At 45.6% G+C, this 17,117-nt stretch overlaps 1 protein-coding gene across 1 annotated transcript in view; it reads left to right on the top strand.

The window, feature by feature from the left end:
* HSPD1 (heat shock protein family D (Hsp60) member 1) overlaps positions 1-17,117 on the top strand; it is a 141,258-nt gene that overhangs the window by 17,768 nt on the left and 106,373 nt on the right. The window contains exon 3 of the mRNA XM_086955424.1: positions 3,623-3,875. Coding sequence (XP_086811550.1) covers positions 3,623-3,875 — 253 coding nt within the window. The remainder of the gene's footprint in view (positions 1-3,622; positions 3,876-17,117) is intronic.

Here is a 17,117-nt window from a genome sequence, read left to right as displayed (position 1 = left end):
TTTCATCTGGTATCTGGCAAAAAGTTAGTGGGCAACCATGCAGTGGGCACTTTCCTGCAGCGTGGAGTTAGAGTTTGAATGCACATTCTCTCAATTTATTTTACATTAGGTTTGAATGGTTAACTTGGTGTTCTGGTGTCTGTGGGAAATGTCTTGCTGTGTCTGCGGAGGGATGGAATTCTCGTTACACCGTGTCTAACTGTAGTTCTGCTGAGCGTGAGAGAAAGTTACGGTTTTACTTTTTTTGTGGGAATGGTCCAGAATAGTCTGATTTCATTGTTGGTGTAAGGAACTTATTGATTATTTAGGCAATTACAGTTTTTTCACATGCCCCAAGCATGAGGCAATGGTCCCCAATTATGGTGATTAGGTAAACTGTCACTGTAGAGAGAGACGTTGTGGCCTCTCTTCGTGTACAAGTAAAAAGGTCTGTATCCCTGAAGTATTGATCTCTGCCAACACAGCCAGCCCCCTCAGTCTTAAATGAGACCATTATCATAACTCTCTCTGTGTCTGTATCCTGGGTGTCTCGCTTGAATCTGAGCCAAGCTGTGATCATGAACAGTAAAGCTAAAAGCATAACTCATTAGCTAGCATGATAGGGCAGCCCTTTGTAAAATAAATTGAGGTGTAGTCCTGGAGTAAAAAAAAAAACAACAAATCAGACTGAGCTCATAACATGCATTCTAGTGCTCTCAAAAGACTTTCTCAGTCTTTAGTCCGTCCTACGCATTGTTTAGTTTTTCATCCTAAAGTCTGGATATGCCTTATAGAAAGTCTTTTATGTGCAGCATTTTTAGACCCTTAGTACCTGGGCTGAACTTTCTTTTAATTTTTTTTTAAACAGATTTTGTTGTTAAATACACAAAATATGCAGAGCCCTGCCATCCAAAGTCTACTGCTACAATCAATGTATCTGAATCATCGTCAACAGTGTGTAAAATGAGCAATAGCACCCACCACATAGAAGTAGCAGAAATAAAAGGACATGCAACCACCCCTCCCCCCAACACCCCCGCGCGCAGCCGCTGCCCCACTAGCTCTTTAGACCAGAATAGATCACTAGCCATATGCACCACACACAAAGAGTGACATTGCACAGTCCAGCACATCAGGGAGTTGGAAGGGTGGCCTCTTCAGGTGGCGGGTCCAGGTCCAGACCCCGATAGTCCGCCCACCTCTTCCATATCTTGTAATGTTTGCGAGGACAGCCCCTGGCAACAATCACGGGCTGCTCCATGCCATACTAAAGTCCAGGCCATTCTTCCAGGCGGCAAGTGACGGGGCCCGGGGCGTGGGCTGAACATTCTTGACTTTTTACATGTTTTCAATAGATCACCCCTCATATCAGATGTTTTAAATTAGCAGTTTCTGGGCCCATTTTGATACCTATTGGCCAAGCTTGGGGTCCCTTGTGAACTTTTACTGGAACTTCATTCTGAGTGCCTCTCGACTCTTGTTCCTATACATGAATGATAATGTGTTACTTTATGATGCAGAACATATGTAATTTATTCCTGGCACTCACTTTGTGTATACGGGTGTGTGTTGGATTTCAATAAAATTTTTCAAACTAGTAACCAACCTGCACTGTCTGTTCCCCCATGGCCAGTTTGAGAGTACACTCAATTTATCTTTTCTTCCCTTCTACCACACTTGGTAATTCTGTCTCCTTTTTTTGAAGGTCTACATGGCTTTTATGTTCCCAAGATCCGATACCTAATCTCAGTCTGCCAAATCCCATTTTTATCCGTTATTCCTGATGAAATGTTTTATTACATTACCAATAGTCGGGCACCCTGAATTTATGGACAACCATATCACCCCAGTTTGCTTCATGTCCCTTAACCGTGATTTATTTTCCTAAAAGGGCTGGTGATTTACCATGTCATAACCATTTCATACTATATTGGGCTAGTAGATTATTTTAACTAATTTGCAGTATAGCACAGGATGCAAAGATGTAAAAACGAATGTGTGTGTATGTGTATATATATGTGTGTGTATATATATTCACGTAAAAAAACATAGGTTTCAGGCCTTATATAGTTAGGAATTGGCATTTTAAAAACCTTGCAAAACCACTTCAAAAACCGTAGTTTTTTTTCAATAAATGTCAGAGGTTTTGTGAATGCTAATTCTATTAGCGGATAACGCTTATATGTTATTATCCTTCTGGGACCACCTGAGCAGCCATTGTTTCTCAGGAGAAGTGAGGCACGAGCGCAAAACAAGAGTGGAAAATGCGAAAAGGGGGCAGGGTAGAGACCCCCTAGCCCTTCTCAGGTGGTCCCAGAAGGACCACCAAGTGCAAAAAAAAGTGTAGTTTTTTTAAAATCGCAGGGTACGCGTACGGTGTGCGTACCCCTCTTTTTTTTTTTTTTTTGCCCTTCGGGGTCCTTCTGGGACCCCCTGAGAAGGGCCAGAGGGTTGGGGGGGTCTCTACGCTGCCCCCTTTTCGTGTTTTCCACTCTTGTTTTGGTCTCTCTTTTGCCTCAGATGGGGGTCAACACTTCCTGGTTTGGAATGTTGAGTCGACTGCCAGCCAATCAGAAACTTGCACACGTAAGGTGCACGTACGCGTACGGTGAGCGCATATAGATATATAATTTGCTCAAATTCAATTTTCTCAACAACTACTGGAGGGATTTTCACCAAATATAGAAAAGGCACTACTGCATACCTGTCCCTACCATTTTGCCAAGTTTGGTGTAATTCCGTTCAGCCGTTGGGGCTGTGGCCGTGTCTAAAGGTCCCTATAAAAATTAACATGGGGAAAACACGTTTTGGGACCCCCCTTTTTTTCTCGGCCCCCGCTTGACGAATCCCCCCGAAACTTTCAGGGAAGGAGCAAAGCAATTTTAAGGAAAATTACACGCAGATTCCTTAATCGGCGCCAAAGTTATTCCCAATAGAATGTTGGGGAATTCCTATGGTAACTAGGTCATAACTATATATACCTACTGGCGACTTTAGCACCAAGTGAAACTCAATGGGCTTCCAGAGGTTGTTCCTGTGAAGGTAAATAGTGCATAAACTAAATGGTCTGTGACAAGAACACACACAGTTCAATAATTTATTGCAAAAACAGTTATGCAACATATGTCTGATTTGGTAGGGATCAATGTTCAAGGTTCTCTTTTCCTGAACTGCGTTTAGCTGCTGAATTTAGTCACTCATAAACCTGTTCTACCCACTCTAAGTTGAGTGTATTGCCGATCTAGAGTTGCTCGGCTTACCTACGTGAGTGTTGTGTAGCATGTGGCACTACTGCACAATATGACTGGTTACCATGTTCAGCATTAGCTTTGCCACTAAAAACCGGATTTTCAAATTGGTTTGCTGCTTGTTACCAAGTAATGCAGGTTCCGCATTGCCTCTGACGTGTTTTTGAGGGCTTTGCTGAGAACTCGGGTAAATACTCTTTTCTGTACTTATTGCAGTGTGTATTTTAGTTAAGATAATGCTGTAGCGGTTTGGGCTTCTGCATCTTAGACTGGATTGTAAATATTTTTTGCATGCATATTCTTATTTTTAGGATTTTGCATAGACGTGAAATGAACAATTCAGTCTTCCCGTAAATATATCGAATAGGATTAAAAAAATGTGTTAATCTTTGCAGGGAAGGACAGTCATCATTGAACAAAGCTGGGGAAGTCCAAAGGTGACTAAAGATGGTGTCACAGTGGCCAAAGCAATCGATCTGAAAGATAAATATAAAAATATTGGTGCAAAACTAGTACAAGATGTTGCAAATAACACAAATGAAGAGGCCGGAGATGGAACAACCACTGCAACTGTACTAGCACGTTCCATTGCCAAGGAAGGATTTGAAAAAATAAGTAAAGGCGCAAACCCAGTGGAGATCAGGAGAGGTACGCACTAGTACATTTATTTTATTTATCTTTACTTTCCCTATCAATTTTATTTTGAATATATTTTATGTAAAGAAATGTGGACTAATAGAGCTTTTTACACACCCCTTTAATTGTCTATTCATGAAATGCTGCCTCATGGTGAGGGTTCTGTGAAAACATTTAACCGGAAATTACACCTGAGGCTAATGCGGAAATTGAGTCGTTCGAGTGATATAACACAAGACTGCATATGCTACTCTGGAGACGGTGTTTCTCGTAACTTTTCAGTCTAGTAGAATTAAAACTGAGTTGGTGTTGGTACTGACCCTGTTCTTGTGCCCTTTCTTCTGCCACTGGAAGGGGTGCAGAACCATTGTAAAGGAAACCTTTGGTGCTGGGGGAAGTAGCAGCTTTCTATATTCTTGTAGTAATATCTTTAATTTGTGGCTCATCCAAACCTTTCTCCTTCACACCCTTCTTTTTCATGATATAAGTAAAGTGCCTCCATATTTATTTTTCAGTTGCATGTTTAAGATTTCTTCAGCAAAATCACTTTTTATGTTGAGGTTGTGCCCAGTGAAATGGAGACTGTGAAACGTTTATAAGCAAATTAATAACTTTTGCCCTTCCCAACTCAAACACAATACCTCACTCCTGAGACATTACGAATCATCAAGTTGGTAAATAAGGGCTTTTATTTATATTGCTTAAAGTGGAGGTGTATAACGTTCTCTATAAAAGGAATTGTGTGGTTGCATTCTGACACAACTTAAATATATACGGTTTTAAGGTTCTGATTCCCAGTGATACCAGGGTGTAGTCTGTTTTCCTCCCCTTAATATATTATGTTGCTTGTAAGAAATTTCCTTAGTTAGGCTTTTCAGCCGTTGTTGAGTTTTAGAGTATCTTAGCTTACGCTCCCTGGCTCCTGGTGGTATCGTTACTCATCCATTGACTTCCGACTATCTGTGTGTCTGTAATTTAAATTGTGCATTTGTAATAGCGCTTCTGGTGATTTATCAGTCTGCTTAGTTTGTGCCACTTAATAGCGCTACAGCGTTTCTGGTGTTCTGCATTGCAGCATAGTTTGTGCCACTTAATAGCGCTACAGCGTTTCTGGTGTTCTGCATCGCAGCATAGTTTGTGCCATTTAAACAGCGTGACGGAAACGGAGCTGCGCTCTATCTGGGCACAATAACGCTGCCTGTTTAAAAGCGCTTGTAAATATTATATCAGTGCCCCAGCCTCACTCGACTTTTCTCCGCCTCTATTTTGTTTGTTGTTGTCTCCCTGAGCCCTTCCTCCTCGCCCCGCTCCCGCCTCCCTGCTGCCCCTCCCACCCCCCTCAAAGTCCTTTTAGTGACAGATGCACCCACGCGCAGCGTCCACACGCTGCGGCCGCGCCGAAGGTGCGCCAAAGGTAAGCCCGTCCGCGCCTGGACCGCGCCCAGTGCCAGACCCCCTGGTCCGTGCAATGCCCAGCCCTCCCGCATTACATACAACGCCTCCACCCTCCTATCCCTTAACCCCGGCCGACTCTCCAACTGCGCTCAAGCCGCTCCTGGACACACCCATGGACCCTTCACATGCTACTCCTGCAAGTTCGACGGCACCAAGATAAACTCCTCATCCACCTACACACAACAGATATCTGACTCCAACCACCTAAAATGCATCTTGCTCAACACCCGCTCAGTCCACAGACACGCCATCAACCTCTGGAACCTACTAGACACCATTTCTCCCGACGTCGCCTTCCTAACAGAAACATGGATGAACGCCTCATCAGCCCCAGACATCACCATTGCCATCCCGGAAGGATACAAGATCATCCGAAAGGACCGCACCGACCAAACAGGAGGAGGCATCGCTATCGTCCATAAGGACTCAATCCGCATCTCAACCAGCTCAGACGTCAACCTTGCCAGCGCCGAACACCTTCACTTCCAGATCCACACCGACCCCAAGACCACACTCAGAGGCACACTCCTCTACCGACCTCCAGGACCCCGTGCACAATTCAGCGACGCTATCACTGACTTTATCACCCCACACGCCCTCCCCTCCGAGGAATACATTCTACTGGGAAACCTCAACTTTCACCTGGAAAAGAGCAATGACAGCAACGCCACCTCCCTTCTGGACAATCTCGCCAACCTCGGACTCTAACAACTTGTCACTACGCCCACCCACATCGCATGTCACACACTCGACCCTATCTTCACCTCCAGCAAACATGTCTCCTTCAGTCACACTACTACTCTCCATTGGACGGACCACAGCTGCGTTCACTTTAGCTACAATAAGACCACAACTCACAACCATCCTCAACCTACTCTGCGAAGAAACTGGAACAAAATCACCATCGACCAGATCTCCTCATCGCTTCTTCAAAACCCACCTGCCCACTCCTCAAACGCCGACCAAGCAGCCTCTAATCTCACCCAATGGCTATCAAACAGCGTCGACATCCTAGCACCGCTGAAAAAACGTCACATCAAACTAGGCAGCAAAAACGCCTCCTGGTTCAATGATGACCTAAAGAAATCAAAGAAACTCTGTCGCTCCCTCGAAGGCCTGGAAAAAAGACCCCAGCACCAGGGACGCCTTCAAAAACGCCACCCGCACACACCACCAACTTATCCGATCTGCCAAGAAAGCCGCATTCAAAGACCGACTAGACGACAACGCCCACAACAGCAAGGAATTATTCAACATCGTCAAAGAATTTACCAACCCCAACGACCTCACCCCATCTCAAACCCTCTGCGACTCCCTAGCTTCATTCTTCCACAACAAAATCGCAGACATCCACAACAGCTTCGTCAACCAACCCGGAGACCAACCCACCCAACCATCTGCAGAACCTTCACCCCCCTTGAACATCCTTAATGACTGGAACCCAATCTCCACTGAGGACACCATCCGTCTGAACTCTATCCACTCAGGATCCCCCACAGACCCATGCCCTCACCACATCTTCAACAGCAGATTCAATCATAGCACCACACCTCCAAGACGTCAACTGCTCCTTCAACTCCGCCACCTTCCCGGAAAGCTGGAAACACGCAGAACTTAGCGCCCTTCTGAAAAAACCCACAGCGGACCCCACCGAACTAAAAAACTAACGCCCCATCTCGCTCCTTCCATTCCCGGCCAAAGTCATCGAGAAAGCCGTCAACAACCAGCTCGCCGCCTTCCTCGAAAACCAACAAATCCCTTGACTCCTCACAGTCAGGCTTCCGAGCCAAAAAAAAAAAAAAGCGATGGATTTGGGCCCAGATCTTTGGACTGGGGTGAGTGTGTGACATTGATCCACATCGGTCCATCACCTGTTGTTTTTGCATATTCCGCCCTAAGTGCGCTGGGGATGCCCAGACGTGGGTCCCAGGCACTCCACACCACTGGAGTCAAGCTAGCCGGGCTGATGAGAGGTGTTACCTCGAAACCGGTCCGGTCCTCGGATGCTTGATTCCGTTCTGGGAAGGACATGGCTTTTGTAGTTCGGACTGGACTGTTCCCATGGGGCACAGGGTCAGAGCGGATTTGCATATCGCCATTGTCTAACCCAGGGTGGTGTGGAGTGCAAATAAACGATGGATTTGGGCCCAGATCTTTGGACTGGGGTGAGTGTGTGACATTGATCCACATTCGGTCCATCACCTGTTGTTTTTGCATATTCCGAGCCAAACACAGCACGGAGACCGCCCTTATCGCGGCAACAGACATTCGAACTCTACTGGACAATGGAGACACAGTCGCCCTCATCCTCCTAGACCTCTCCGCAGCCTTCGACACAGTCTGCCATAGCACCCTTCTACAAACACCGGAATCCAAGGAAAAGCACTGGAATGGATCACCTCGTTCCTCACCGGAAGAACCCAGAGAGTCCGCCTCCCACCATTCAAATCAGAAGCTACCGAAGTCATCTGCGGTGTGCCACAAGGGTCCTCCCTCAGTCCCACCCTCTTCAACGTATACATGAGCCCCCTCGCGGCCATCGCACGCCAACACAACCTCAACATCATCTCCTAGGCGGATGACACTCAACTGATCCTATCACTCACCAAAGACCCTAACACCGCCAAAACCAACCTACATGAAGGGATGAAAGAAGTAGCCGAGTGGATGAAGCACAGCCGTCTGAAACTGAACTCAGACAAAACAGAAGTCCTTATCTTAGGTACCTCCCCCTCCGCCTGGGATGACTCCTGGTGGCCAGAGGTCCTTGGAAAAGCACCCATCCCGACGGACCACGCACGGAACCTGGGCGTCATTCTGGACTCCTCACTCTCTATGAACAGACAAGTCAACGCCGTTTCATCATCTTGCTTCAACATTCTTCGCATGCTCAAAAAAACATTTCGCTGGATCCCCACCGAAACTAGGAAAACAGTCACCCACGCACTGGTCACGAGCCGCCTGGACTACGGAAACACCCTATACGCCGGTACCACCGCAAAACTCCAGAAAACTCAAACGCATCCAGAACGCTTCAGCCAGACTCATACTAGACATCCCGCGTAAAGACCACATCTCTGGTCACCTGAAAAACCTCCACTGGCTCCCCGTCAATAAGAGGATTACTTTCCACCTCCTAACCCACGCACACCAAGCACTTTACGAACTTGGACCCGAATGCCTCAACGCACGACTTTCCTTCTACACCCCCTCTCGCCAGCTACGATCCTCCAACCAAGCCCTTGCTACCGTACCCCGCATCAACAAAACCACTATGGGAGGTAGATCCTTCTCTTACCTGGCAGCTAAAACCTGGAACTCACTTCCCACTCACCTTCGCCTCCCTCAGAACCACCTAGCATTCAGAAAGCAACTTAAAACCTGGATATTCGACAAGTAACTCCCCACCCTTCTCTAAGCGCCTTGAGGCCCTCCGGGTATGTAGCGCGCTATATAAATCTTTTTGACTTGACTTGACTTCCTTGGATGCTTCACTCCACTTAATGAAAATGGTTTCTGAACGCTTCCTAGCATCCAGCGGTGACTGGTCTGGACGTTCAGGCATTCGTGGAGACTCCAGTTATAACATGACCCAAAGTGACTTCTTTGTGAGTGTCTATTGGAGAAAGGAATGTCATGCCAACAGAAAAAAATAGCCGTGAATATCGGTCCTCTCGTAAGATGTACCTGGACTCTGTTGGAGAAGTCTTCCTTATATGTTGAAACATATTTTCATATTGCTGTTGGGTGAACCTTGCTTTTAAAAAAAAGTGTGTGTGTGTGTGTATGTGTATATATATATATATATATATATATATATGTGTGTATGTATATATATATATATATCTCCTGTTGAGGAGTGTCAATCCTCTATATAATCCAAACGAAAAATGCACTCTACCTCCTGGAATGTGTAATCGGGCCCAACCACTGTGCTTAGTTGAAAAACTCCTTTAATGTGGCCGTAGTAGTAGCATTACACTAAGTTTTAGTCGTATACAAATGTTGTATAACCACCACCTGATCTAATTTATGTCCGGTATTCAAAGAAAGTGACGAGGAACAAAGTACACACTTTCAAACGGCAATTCAAAAGGCTCAAGGTGTGACTGCAATTTATATGTAAACTTGTTCCTAGCTTAATTGAATAGTTTGTGCTGGCTCAACCATGGGATTAACATGCAAATTTTGGTTCAATTCAACATTTGCTTGAAATTTGAGGTACAGTTGAAGCCTTGGTTAACAGCAACTCTGTTTTGACTTTCAGGAATTTTAAATATATTGTGCATGTACTGTATTGATAGAGAAAATAGCAGAAGCCATCAGAATGAATCTGTATTTATTCTTTAGTAATGCGGGTTATTAAAGATGGAGGTTTTTTTAAGCCGGAAGTTGCAGCCACATGGACTTCCATGGAAGAGTTTTCGAGTCCCAAAGATGCCAACTGCAGGAGCTATTGCAGAATTTGGTGAGGCTCTGTGAGGGGTTTAATTCCTGCTGCAGAACCAACATACAGAATCTTTTCGATTTTACGTTAATGGGTTTCACAATTAGAATGTGCTTGTGCTCAAACTCGAATGGTATGTCCAAGGATCTATAAGTCTTGGCTGCAGGAGAGCCTAACAGTCTGTTGCCGTTGGTGTTGTTGCCCCTGACTGTATTCCTTAGTCGAGGTATAGGTACTTTTGGATCATGAACCGCATTAGATATATTTTCATTACTTCTGTCTGCTAGTATTTTATTGCTTGTATAGTAGCAACGAGGCTACGTGAAGGTCTTCGCTTTAAAAACAGCCCGGTAAACCGAGGAATTGGGAGAAGAGATTAAACTAATGACCTGGACCATGACTTTTAGATTTTAGCTCTCTGAAGGGGTGTGAAGTTGTTAAAATATGAAATCTCCTTAACCTGATTTCTCTCCCCCCACCCCCACCTAGTCTCTAAAAGAATTACATGAGCCATGTGAGAAAGTGCCTATTTTCCATGGTTAGCACCCCACTTTTTGCCTGGTTTTGATGTGTGTGAGAAAGTGCCCTCTTTCTGCATGGTTGCCCCCACTTTTTGCTGATGTGCTGAGGGTGCCCTGGGTTCCTGCTAACCAGGTACCCAGGGCCTTCCCTAAAACTGCATTGTAGCCTAGACCTAATTAGCATCTCTGTCCACAGGTCAGCCCCTTGTAAATGGTACCACAGGTACCCACAGCACTGTGACCAGAGAAGGACTCTAAGAGCTGCAGCACTTTTTGTGCCAACCTTAGAGGTCCTGTACCTTCACACTCTCACACTGCCTTGGCAGGCTGCATGTTTTGGTGCAGAGCAAAGTGAAGAGTCGACGTGGCACACATCCCTGTGTGCCATGCCTACAACCCACTGCTCTGGCATATATCAGTCACCCAGCTGGGTGCACTATACCAGTGGTGAGGGTACAGGTGCATGAGCTCTGTTCCCCTACAGTGTCTATGTCCATTCTTAGGCATTGTAAGTGCAGTGCTGCCATTAAGAGTACATGGTGCTGGGATGTCATTATGAACTCCACAGCACCATAATGACTACATTGAAAATTAAGAAGTTTGGTATCAAACTTCTCAGCTCATTAAACCCACACTGATGCCAGTGTGAGATGTAATGAAACATGCACACAGAGGGCTTCTTAGAGATGCCCCCTGAAAACTAACCTACCACTAGTGTCCAGGCTGAATGGCTGCTTTCAGCTGCCACCCCCAGACATGTTTCTGGACCCCTGGGTCGAGAGCCTGCTGCTCTCAGGGGGCCTGAAACCATGCACATTCTTGAACTAGGTGCCACGCCTCCTCCTCCAGGATGGACAGAGTCCACAAAGGGGAAGCTTCAAAGGTTTGCCGCCTTTGTGAGCTTCCCCAGGCCACTTGCTGCTTTCAGCAACTTTCTCACTGGTTATAACACACCCCGCCCCCAATGGGCGGGAGAACTGGTTGGAAAAACAAGGGAGGAAAAGAGGTGTGCCCACTCCTGCCAATTCCACCCCTCAGGTGGAGGAAGTAAAGCACAACGCTCAGCCCCCGCTATCTTGCAGATGGGTGGACTCTGCCAACCAGGTAAAGGCTTATTCCCCCCCTCCCATTGGAGGGTATCCACCCCAGGGAAGGGGCCCATTAGTCCCAACCTTTTACCTACCTGTAATGCCCCTAAATCTAGTTTTTAGGGGCACCCCCGAACTTTGCTTCCTCAGACCAGAAGAAACTACAAGGAAAGAAGGACTGAACAGCCGTGCTAAAGCTAACAAGAGGAAGATGCCCACTGACTTCAGGGCTTGAAAAATCCCAAAATGGTACTAGTCTTGCAGGACTAGTACCAAAAAAAAGTCCTCGACCTAACTGCAACCTACTTGACCTCTGTCTCTGAAAGCGGAGCAAATGTGACAAGATAACAAGATTTAAAGGCATCTTTATTGCTCATTAACTTTGTGAGCAATAAAAATGCCATTATATCTTGTCACATTTGCTCCGTTTTCACAGACAGAGCACAAGTTGGTTTGCTTTCCTACTCGCCAGAAAGGGCGAGTAGGACCTAAAAACAGCTCGACCTATTAAATTTAGCTCAACTATGCGAGCGGTGTAGTGGAATTTTCGAGCCCTGGACTTGGCCCCAGCCCTACCGGCCTGTCTCCACCTCGAACCTGCTCCTGCTAAATTCCGGAGTGTCCTGCAGCCAGCAACCTCAAAAACCCCGGAGAACCTGCCTGCCTTCAACCTCAAAGACTGTGTCTCCCGTAAACACCGGATTTGTTCATCTCCAACCTCTGGCTCCGCCGGACACTGTGAATCTGCACCCGCCGTCCACAACCCGAGCTAGAGTAGGCAAACACCATAAGAAGGTCTCCCCAGTGATCCTGACTTGCTTCAAGCCTCCAGCTGACGCCTGCAGCCTAAAACCTGAATGCCCCCGAACCCCTTCCTCGAATCCCCCCCACCGAGTCCAGGAGCTGGTAAGAAGATCCGACCATAAAAGGCACCCCTGCACTCTACGGCCTTGGGTGGCCAAACCGACTGTGCCTAAACTACCCCCAACTTCTCTCTCGAAGTGGTGGTCGCACCCAGAAGACCTTCATCCCCGAGCCTGCAGTGCCTTTGCAAACCGGAGGTTCCCCATTGCAAACAGGGTGCTCGATTTCGAAAGCGCACCCTTTACCCGTCCGCCCTAGTGCTGCTGAGGTGCACCTTTGGTGCTACTTTGTTTCCCTATTTGCCCTGAGCTTTGCTCGCACAACCAAGTGGCATACTCCTAAACAGTCACCACTGGAGGCCCCCTATCCCGCATTGGATAACCTTGGGCCTCAGCACTCTGCACCCGGCCGCCCGAGTGCTGCTGGGGGTGTAACAAGAGAGCATCCCTTACCCTGTGTCTACCCCCAGAACCTCAACTCCTATTACTGAATACTTACCCTAAAACCGATAACACTATTTTCCTCCATAGGATAACATTGACTGTTTTTCTTGGAAAAGTTTCTCCGTGTGGAGTTTAAAACCTAAAGAAATTGTACTAACTACCAAAAACGATTTTACTTACCTGTTTACAGGAAATGTTCCAGTGTAGTATCTAGGTATACTACACAGTGTAAGAAAATTAATCTCAAAAGTTACCTGTGCTAGGCTTGCTTAGTTCTAGGAAATAAAATAAAATCACTAAAAGAATATTTTCATACAAAAACAATTGGTCTGAAGTTGTCTGAGTGTGTGAATTCAAATGCTGACCGAGTGGGTATAACAAATGCTTAACACTGTCCTCTGATACTGCCTTACTGCTCGTCCACACTACCACAAATAGAGTGAGGTGCTATTTAACTTTACATCTGCCTACCTTTGGTGTTCCACTGGACTCTATCCACACTATACCTCACTTTGGTATAGTAAAAAATAAAGCCAGCTTCCTACAATGTGGTTTCAAATGCAGTGCACAGGTTCCTTGCCAACCAGGTCCCCTGTGCCCGTGCTCTTTCCCTAAAACAAACTCCCAATCGGTATTTCTCCAAGTAAGTTCCTAGTAATTGGTACCCTGGGTACCTAGGGCCTAGGGGTACCTTTGGACCCACCCCCCATCAATGAAACCATGATACTGTCCTTGCAGCCTGCATGCCCCTGTTAGGGAGAAAACAACAATCTCGACATAGCACCCTGGCTGGGTGCCATCCCTGCTAGCACTGCCTGGCAGCGTAGGTAAGTCACCCCTCTAGCAGGTCTCACATCCCTAAGGCAGGGTGCGCTATAGTACAGGTAAGAGAAAATATGAAGTGCCCACACCTCATGAAATGAACAATTATTCAAGGAAGCACGTGTAACTAAATGACACATGTGAAGGTACATTTATTTATACCAACGACTCATGTTGTTTTGAATTTTTCAACGAAATATTTTTTAGAAATCAGAAAAAGGGGGTAAACCCACACAATCAATACAATGATTACATGCAAATACATACAATTATTCACAATAATAAACAACAACAAATAATGAAAAACGTAGAAACACAGAGCAAAAAATATTGACACATTTGATGATTCATGGTTACATATGAATGCCTATTTTATAACCACCAAAGCGAAGTGAAAGAGGGGGGTGCAAGAGCTTATACAATGTTCATTAGCACAAATACATTTAATGTATTACTCCGCTCTTGCACAATGCCACAATGCCGACGCGTTTCAGGTTCGAGCAGAGCGTAATCGAACCCTCATCAGGGCTTTGTAAATTGTCTGTGTAAAGAAAAACATGAAAGAAATGAAAAAAAAATATTGAAAGCCAAAGGTCACATGAATCGTTTGGATTCATGAGATTATGAATAAAAGATGGGGGAAAAATAAGGTACCTGTGGTATTCAGGCTCCTGAGAACTGATCGATGGACAGGGGGCGGTACCTCAAAGGTTTTAATTCTAAAAATGAATGGAGCATATGTTTTTTAGGACGTTTAGTATGATTACAATCTCATTTGTGCCACAAATGTTTGAGAAAGTAACAAATGCGAGCCTACCTCTATGTGCACCGTCCGGCGCCCCTTAGAGGGAGGAGATCGAGGTAAAAAATCTTTGTGTCCTGTAGATTAGAAGCAAAAGCTAGTATTGTGATTTCCACCTCACATGGACAAACTTGAAATGATTTAAAAAAGAGAATCCCCATACCTTGCGTTATTAGGTGTAGAAAAGCGGTTTCCCTCTAAGATGTAATCAACATGGTGATTCTACCTGGGAAAATGAAAATCAGCGTCACGGCGGCTACACATGGCAAGTATTTGTAAAAAATCAAAAACGGGTGGACAACAGCCTACCTGGGTTCGCAGCGAAAGTCGTGGCGGCCCAGGGATCAAAAGACGGAGTGTCTCAATTAGTCTCCGTGAAAGCGGCGCGCTGCACAATGGAGAAAGAAGCACTAATGAGTAAAACGGCAAAGAGCCATCGGTTTTCACATGAATTGGAGCTCCCGTGGAGCGCAGACTTCTTACCTGTCATCAGACAATTACTCTCCAAATGCGAGGCTTCACAGAGAATGCCCGGCGTTACGTGGGGCCATTTTGGAAATGTTTTTTAAGAGAAAGTGGCGTCCCATTGAATTCTGGGATATGTAGTCCCAATTAGCGGGATACGGAATCGCGCCGAGTCAAGTAAAGTTTTACTCAGTCACGTGTGGGAGGAATGAAAGAAAAACGAGAGGCAGGAATGAGCCATTATGTGGGGGCTCATAGTGACTGAACGGTAGGGTCCACCTATGAGTACAAAAAAAGGGGATGCAAGACAGAGGGGGACAAAAAGTGATTCACAGCCAGGCCATTGTCAGAAAAAGCAGCTATATTCTTGATAACTCCGACATACTGTTAAGCCCTGTAAGGGTACTATTAAACTTGAGAATCAGGTATGCTTCCTTCTGGAGTAATACCTTGTCGACGTCTGCAGGGCGCTGTGTTGTACCAATTGTGAAAAGTACTGACCATTTGAATTCAAGTTCAGAGTGAGATTTTTCGATAAAATGTTCCACCATGGGGGCCGTGAGGACTTTCTTTCTGATCCTGGACCTGTGCTGGCTGATACGGAAGTTAACTTGCTGGTTTGTTTTACCGATGTAAATCTTAGGAGAGGGACACTGGATGACATATATGACGTTCTTGGTTTTACAGTTAGAGAAACCGGAATGCTTCCATTTAATCCCCTGGTGTTCGTATTCGTTGCCCTCGATCGTGCTAGTGCATGCTACACAATTGCCGCACCTATGGTGTCCAACAATTGGTTTCAAATTCCAACAAGACAAAATATCATGTTTGGATTTTGGCAATGACACATCAGCTCTGACAATTTGTTGTCCAATGCTTTTATTTTTCTTCTAGGCAAAAATTGGCCGGGGAAAGGGGCATTCTAAGCCGTCAAGGAGATGCCAGTTTTTTAGGATTGTTTGTCTCATTTTATGTGTGTCTGGACCGAATGTGGTCACACATACCAACCGGTCTAGTTCTTTCTTTTCTTTTATTTGCAGCAAGCACTCCCTCGGTGTGAAGCGTGCTCTTTTGTAAGAATTCTTGAGTAGCTTCTTGGGGTATCCTCTGTGCGTCATTTCCCCACAGAAGATTTCCGCATGGTGGTCAAAGTCACTAATCTCTGTGCAATTCCTGCGAATCCGCAGTAATTGCCCATACGGGAGATTGGTCTTTAAATTTCTCGGGTGGTGACTGCTATGGTGCAGAATGGTGTTTTTATCAGTAGCCTTCCTATACAGGGAGGCCTTCAAGAGTCCATCTGAGCATGTAACTTCTATGTCCAGGAAAGTCATTTTGGTTTTACTGGCTTCCATGGAGAATTTTATGTCGCTGTGTCTAGTGTTAATCCATTCATGGAAACTACTGAGTTCGGTCTGACTCCCCTGCCACAGGAGCCAGACGTCGTCAATATATGCATGAAGAACTGTATCCACGTATTTAGAAATGGGTTCTAAACACCATTTCTAAATAAGTGGATTTTTTCCTGAAGCCTTTCATTAAAAATGTCAAGTCATATCTGAGAGACACTACCGACTTTTTGAGCAAGGTAGAAGGTACCCCCTTTGATCCCTGCACACAAGTAATGGTCACAATGGACGTTACGTCCTTATATACACAGATCCCCCAAGAAGAGGCCCTTGAAGTCATCGAGCTGTACCTTGAGATGCGAGAGCGTCCCCACCGGGTGCCCACACATTTCATCTTGAAATTGGCAGAAATTGAGCTCAAGAAGAATTACTTTGTATTTGACGATCAGTTCTTCATGCAAGTGAAGGGCACTGCCATGGGGTGTCCTTATGCCCCAGAAATGGCAGTGCTCTACATGGCACAATATGAGATGAAGTTCGTTGATAATAACAATCCATTCAGTGACAACATTATCCATTGGTGGCGCTATATTGACGACGTCTGGCTCCTGTGGCAGGGGAGTCAGACCGAACTCAATAGTTTCCATGAATGGATTAACACTAGACACAGCGACATAAAATTCTCCATGGAAGCCAGTAAAACCAAAATGACTTTCCTGGACATAGAAGTTACATGCTCAGATGGACTCTTGAAGGCCTCCCTGTATAGGAAGGCTACTGATAAAAACACCATTCTGCACCATAGCAGTCACCACCCGAGAAATTTAAAGACCAATCTCCCGTATGGGCAATTACTGCGGATTCGCAGGAATTGCACAGAGATTATTGACTTTGACCACCATGCGGAAATCTTCTGTGGGGAAATGACGCACAGAGGATACCCCAAGAAGCTACTCAAGAATTCTTACAAAAGAGCACGCTTCACACCGAGGGAGTGC

Source organism: Lissotriton vulgaris, chromosome 2_1 (assembly GCF_964263255.1).
Source record: "Lissotriton vulgaris chromosome 2_1, aLisVul1.2, whole genome shotgun sequence".
NCBI classification, from domain to species: domain Eukaryota; kingdom Metazoa; phylum Chordata; class Amphibia; order Caudata; family Salamandridae; genus Lissotriton; species Lissotriton vulgaris.
This window is presented reverse-complemented; position numbering and strand designations above follow the sequence as displayed.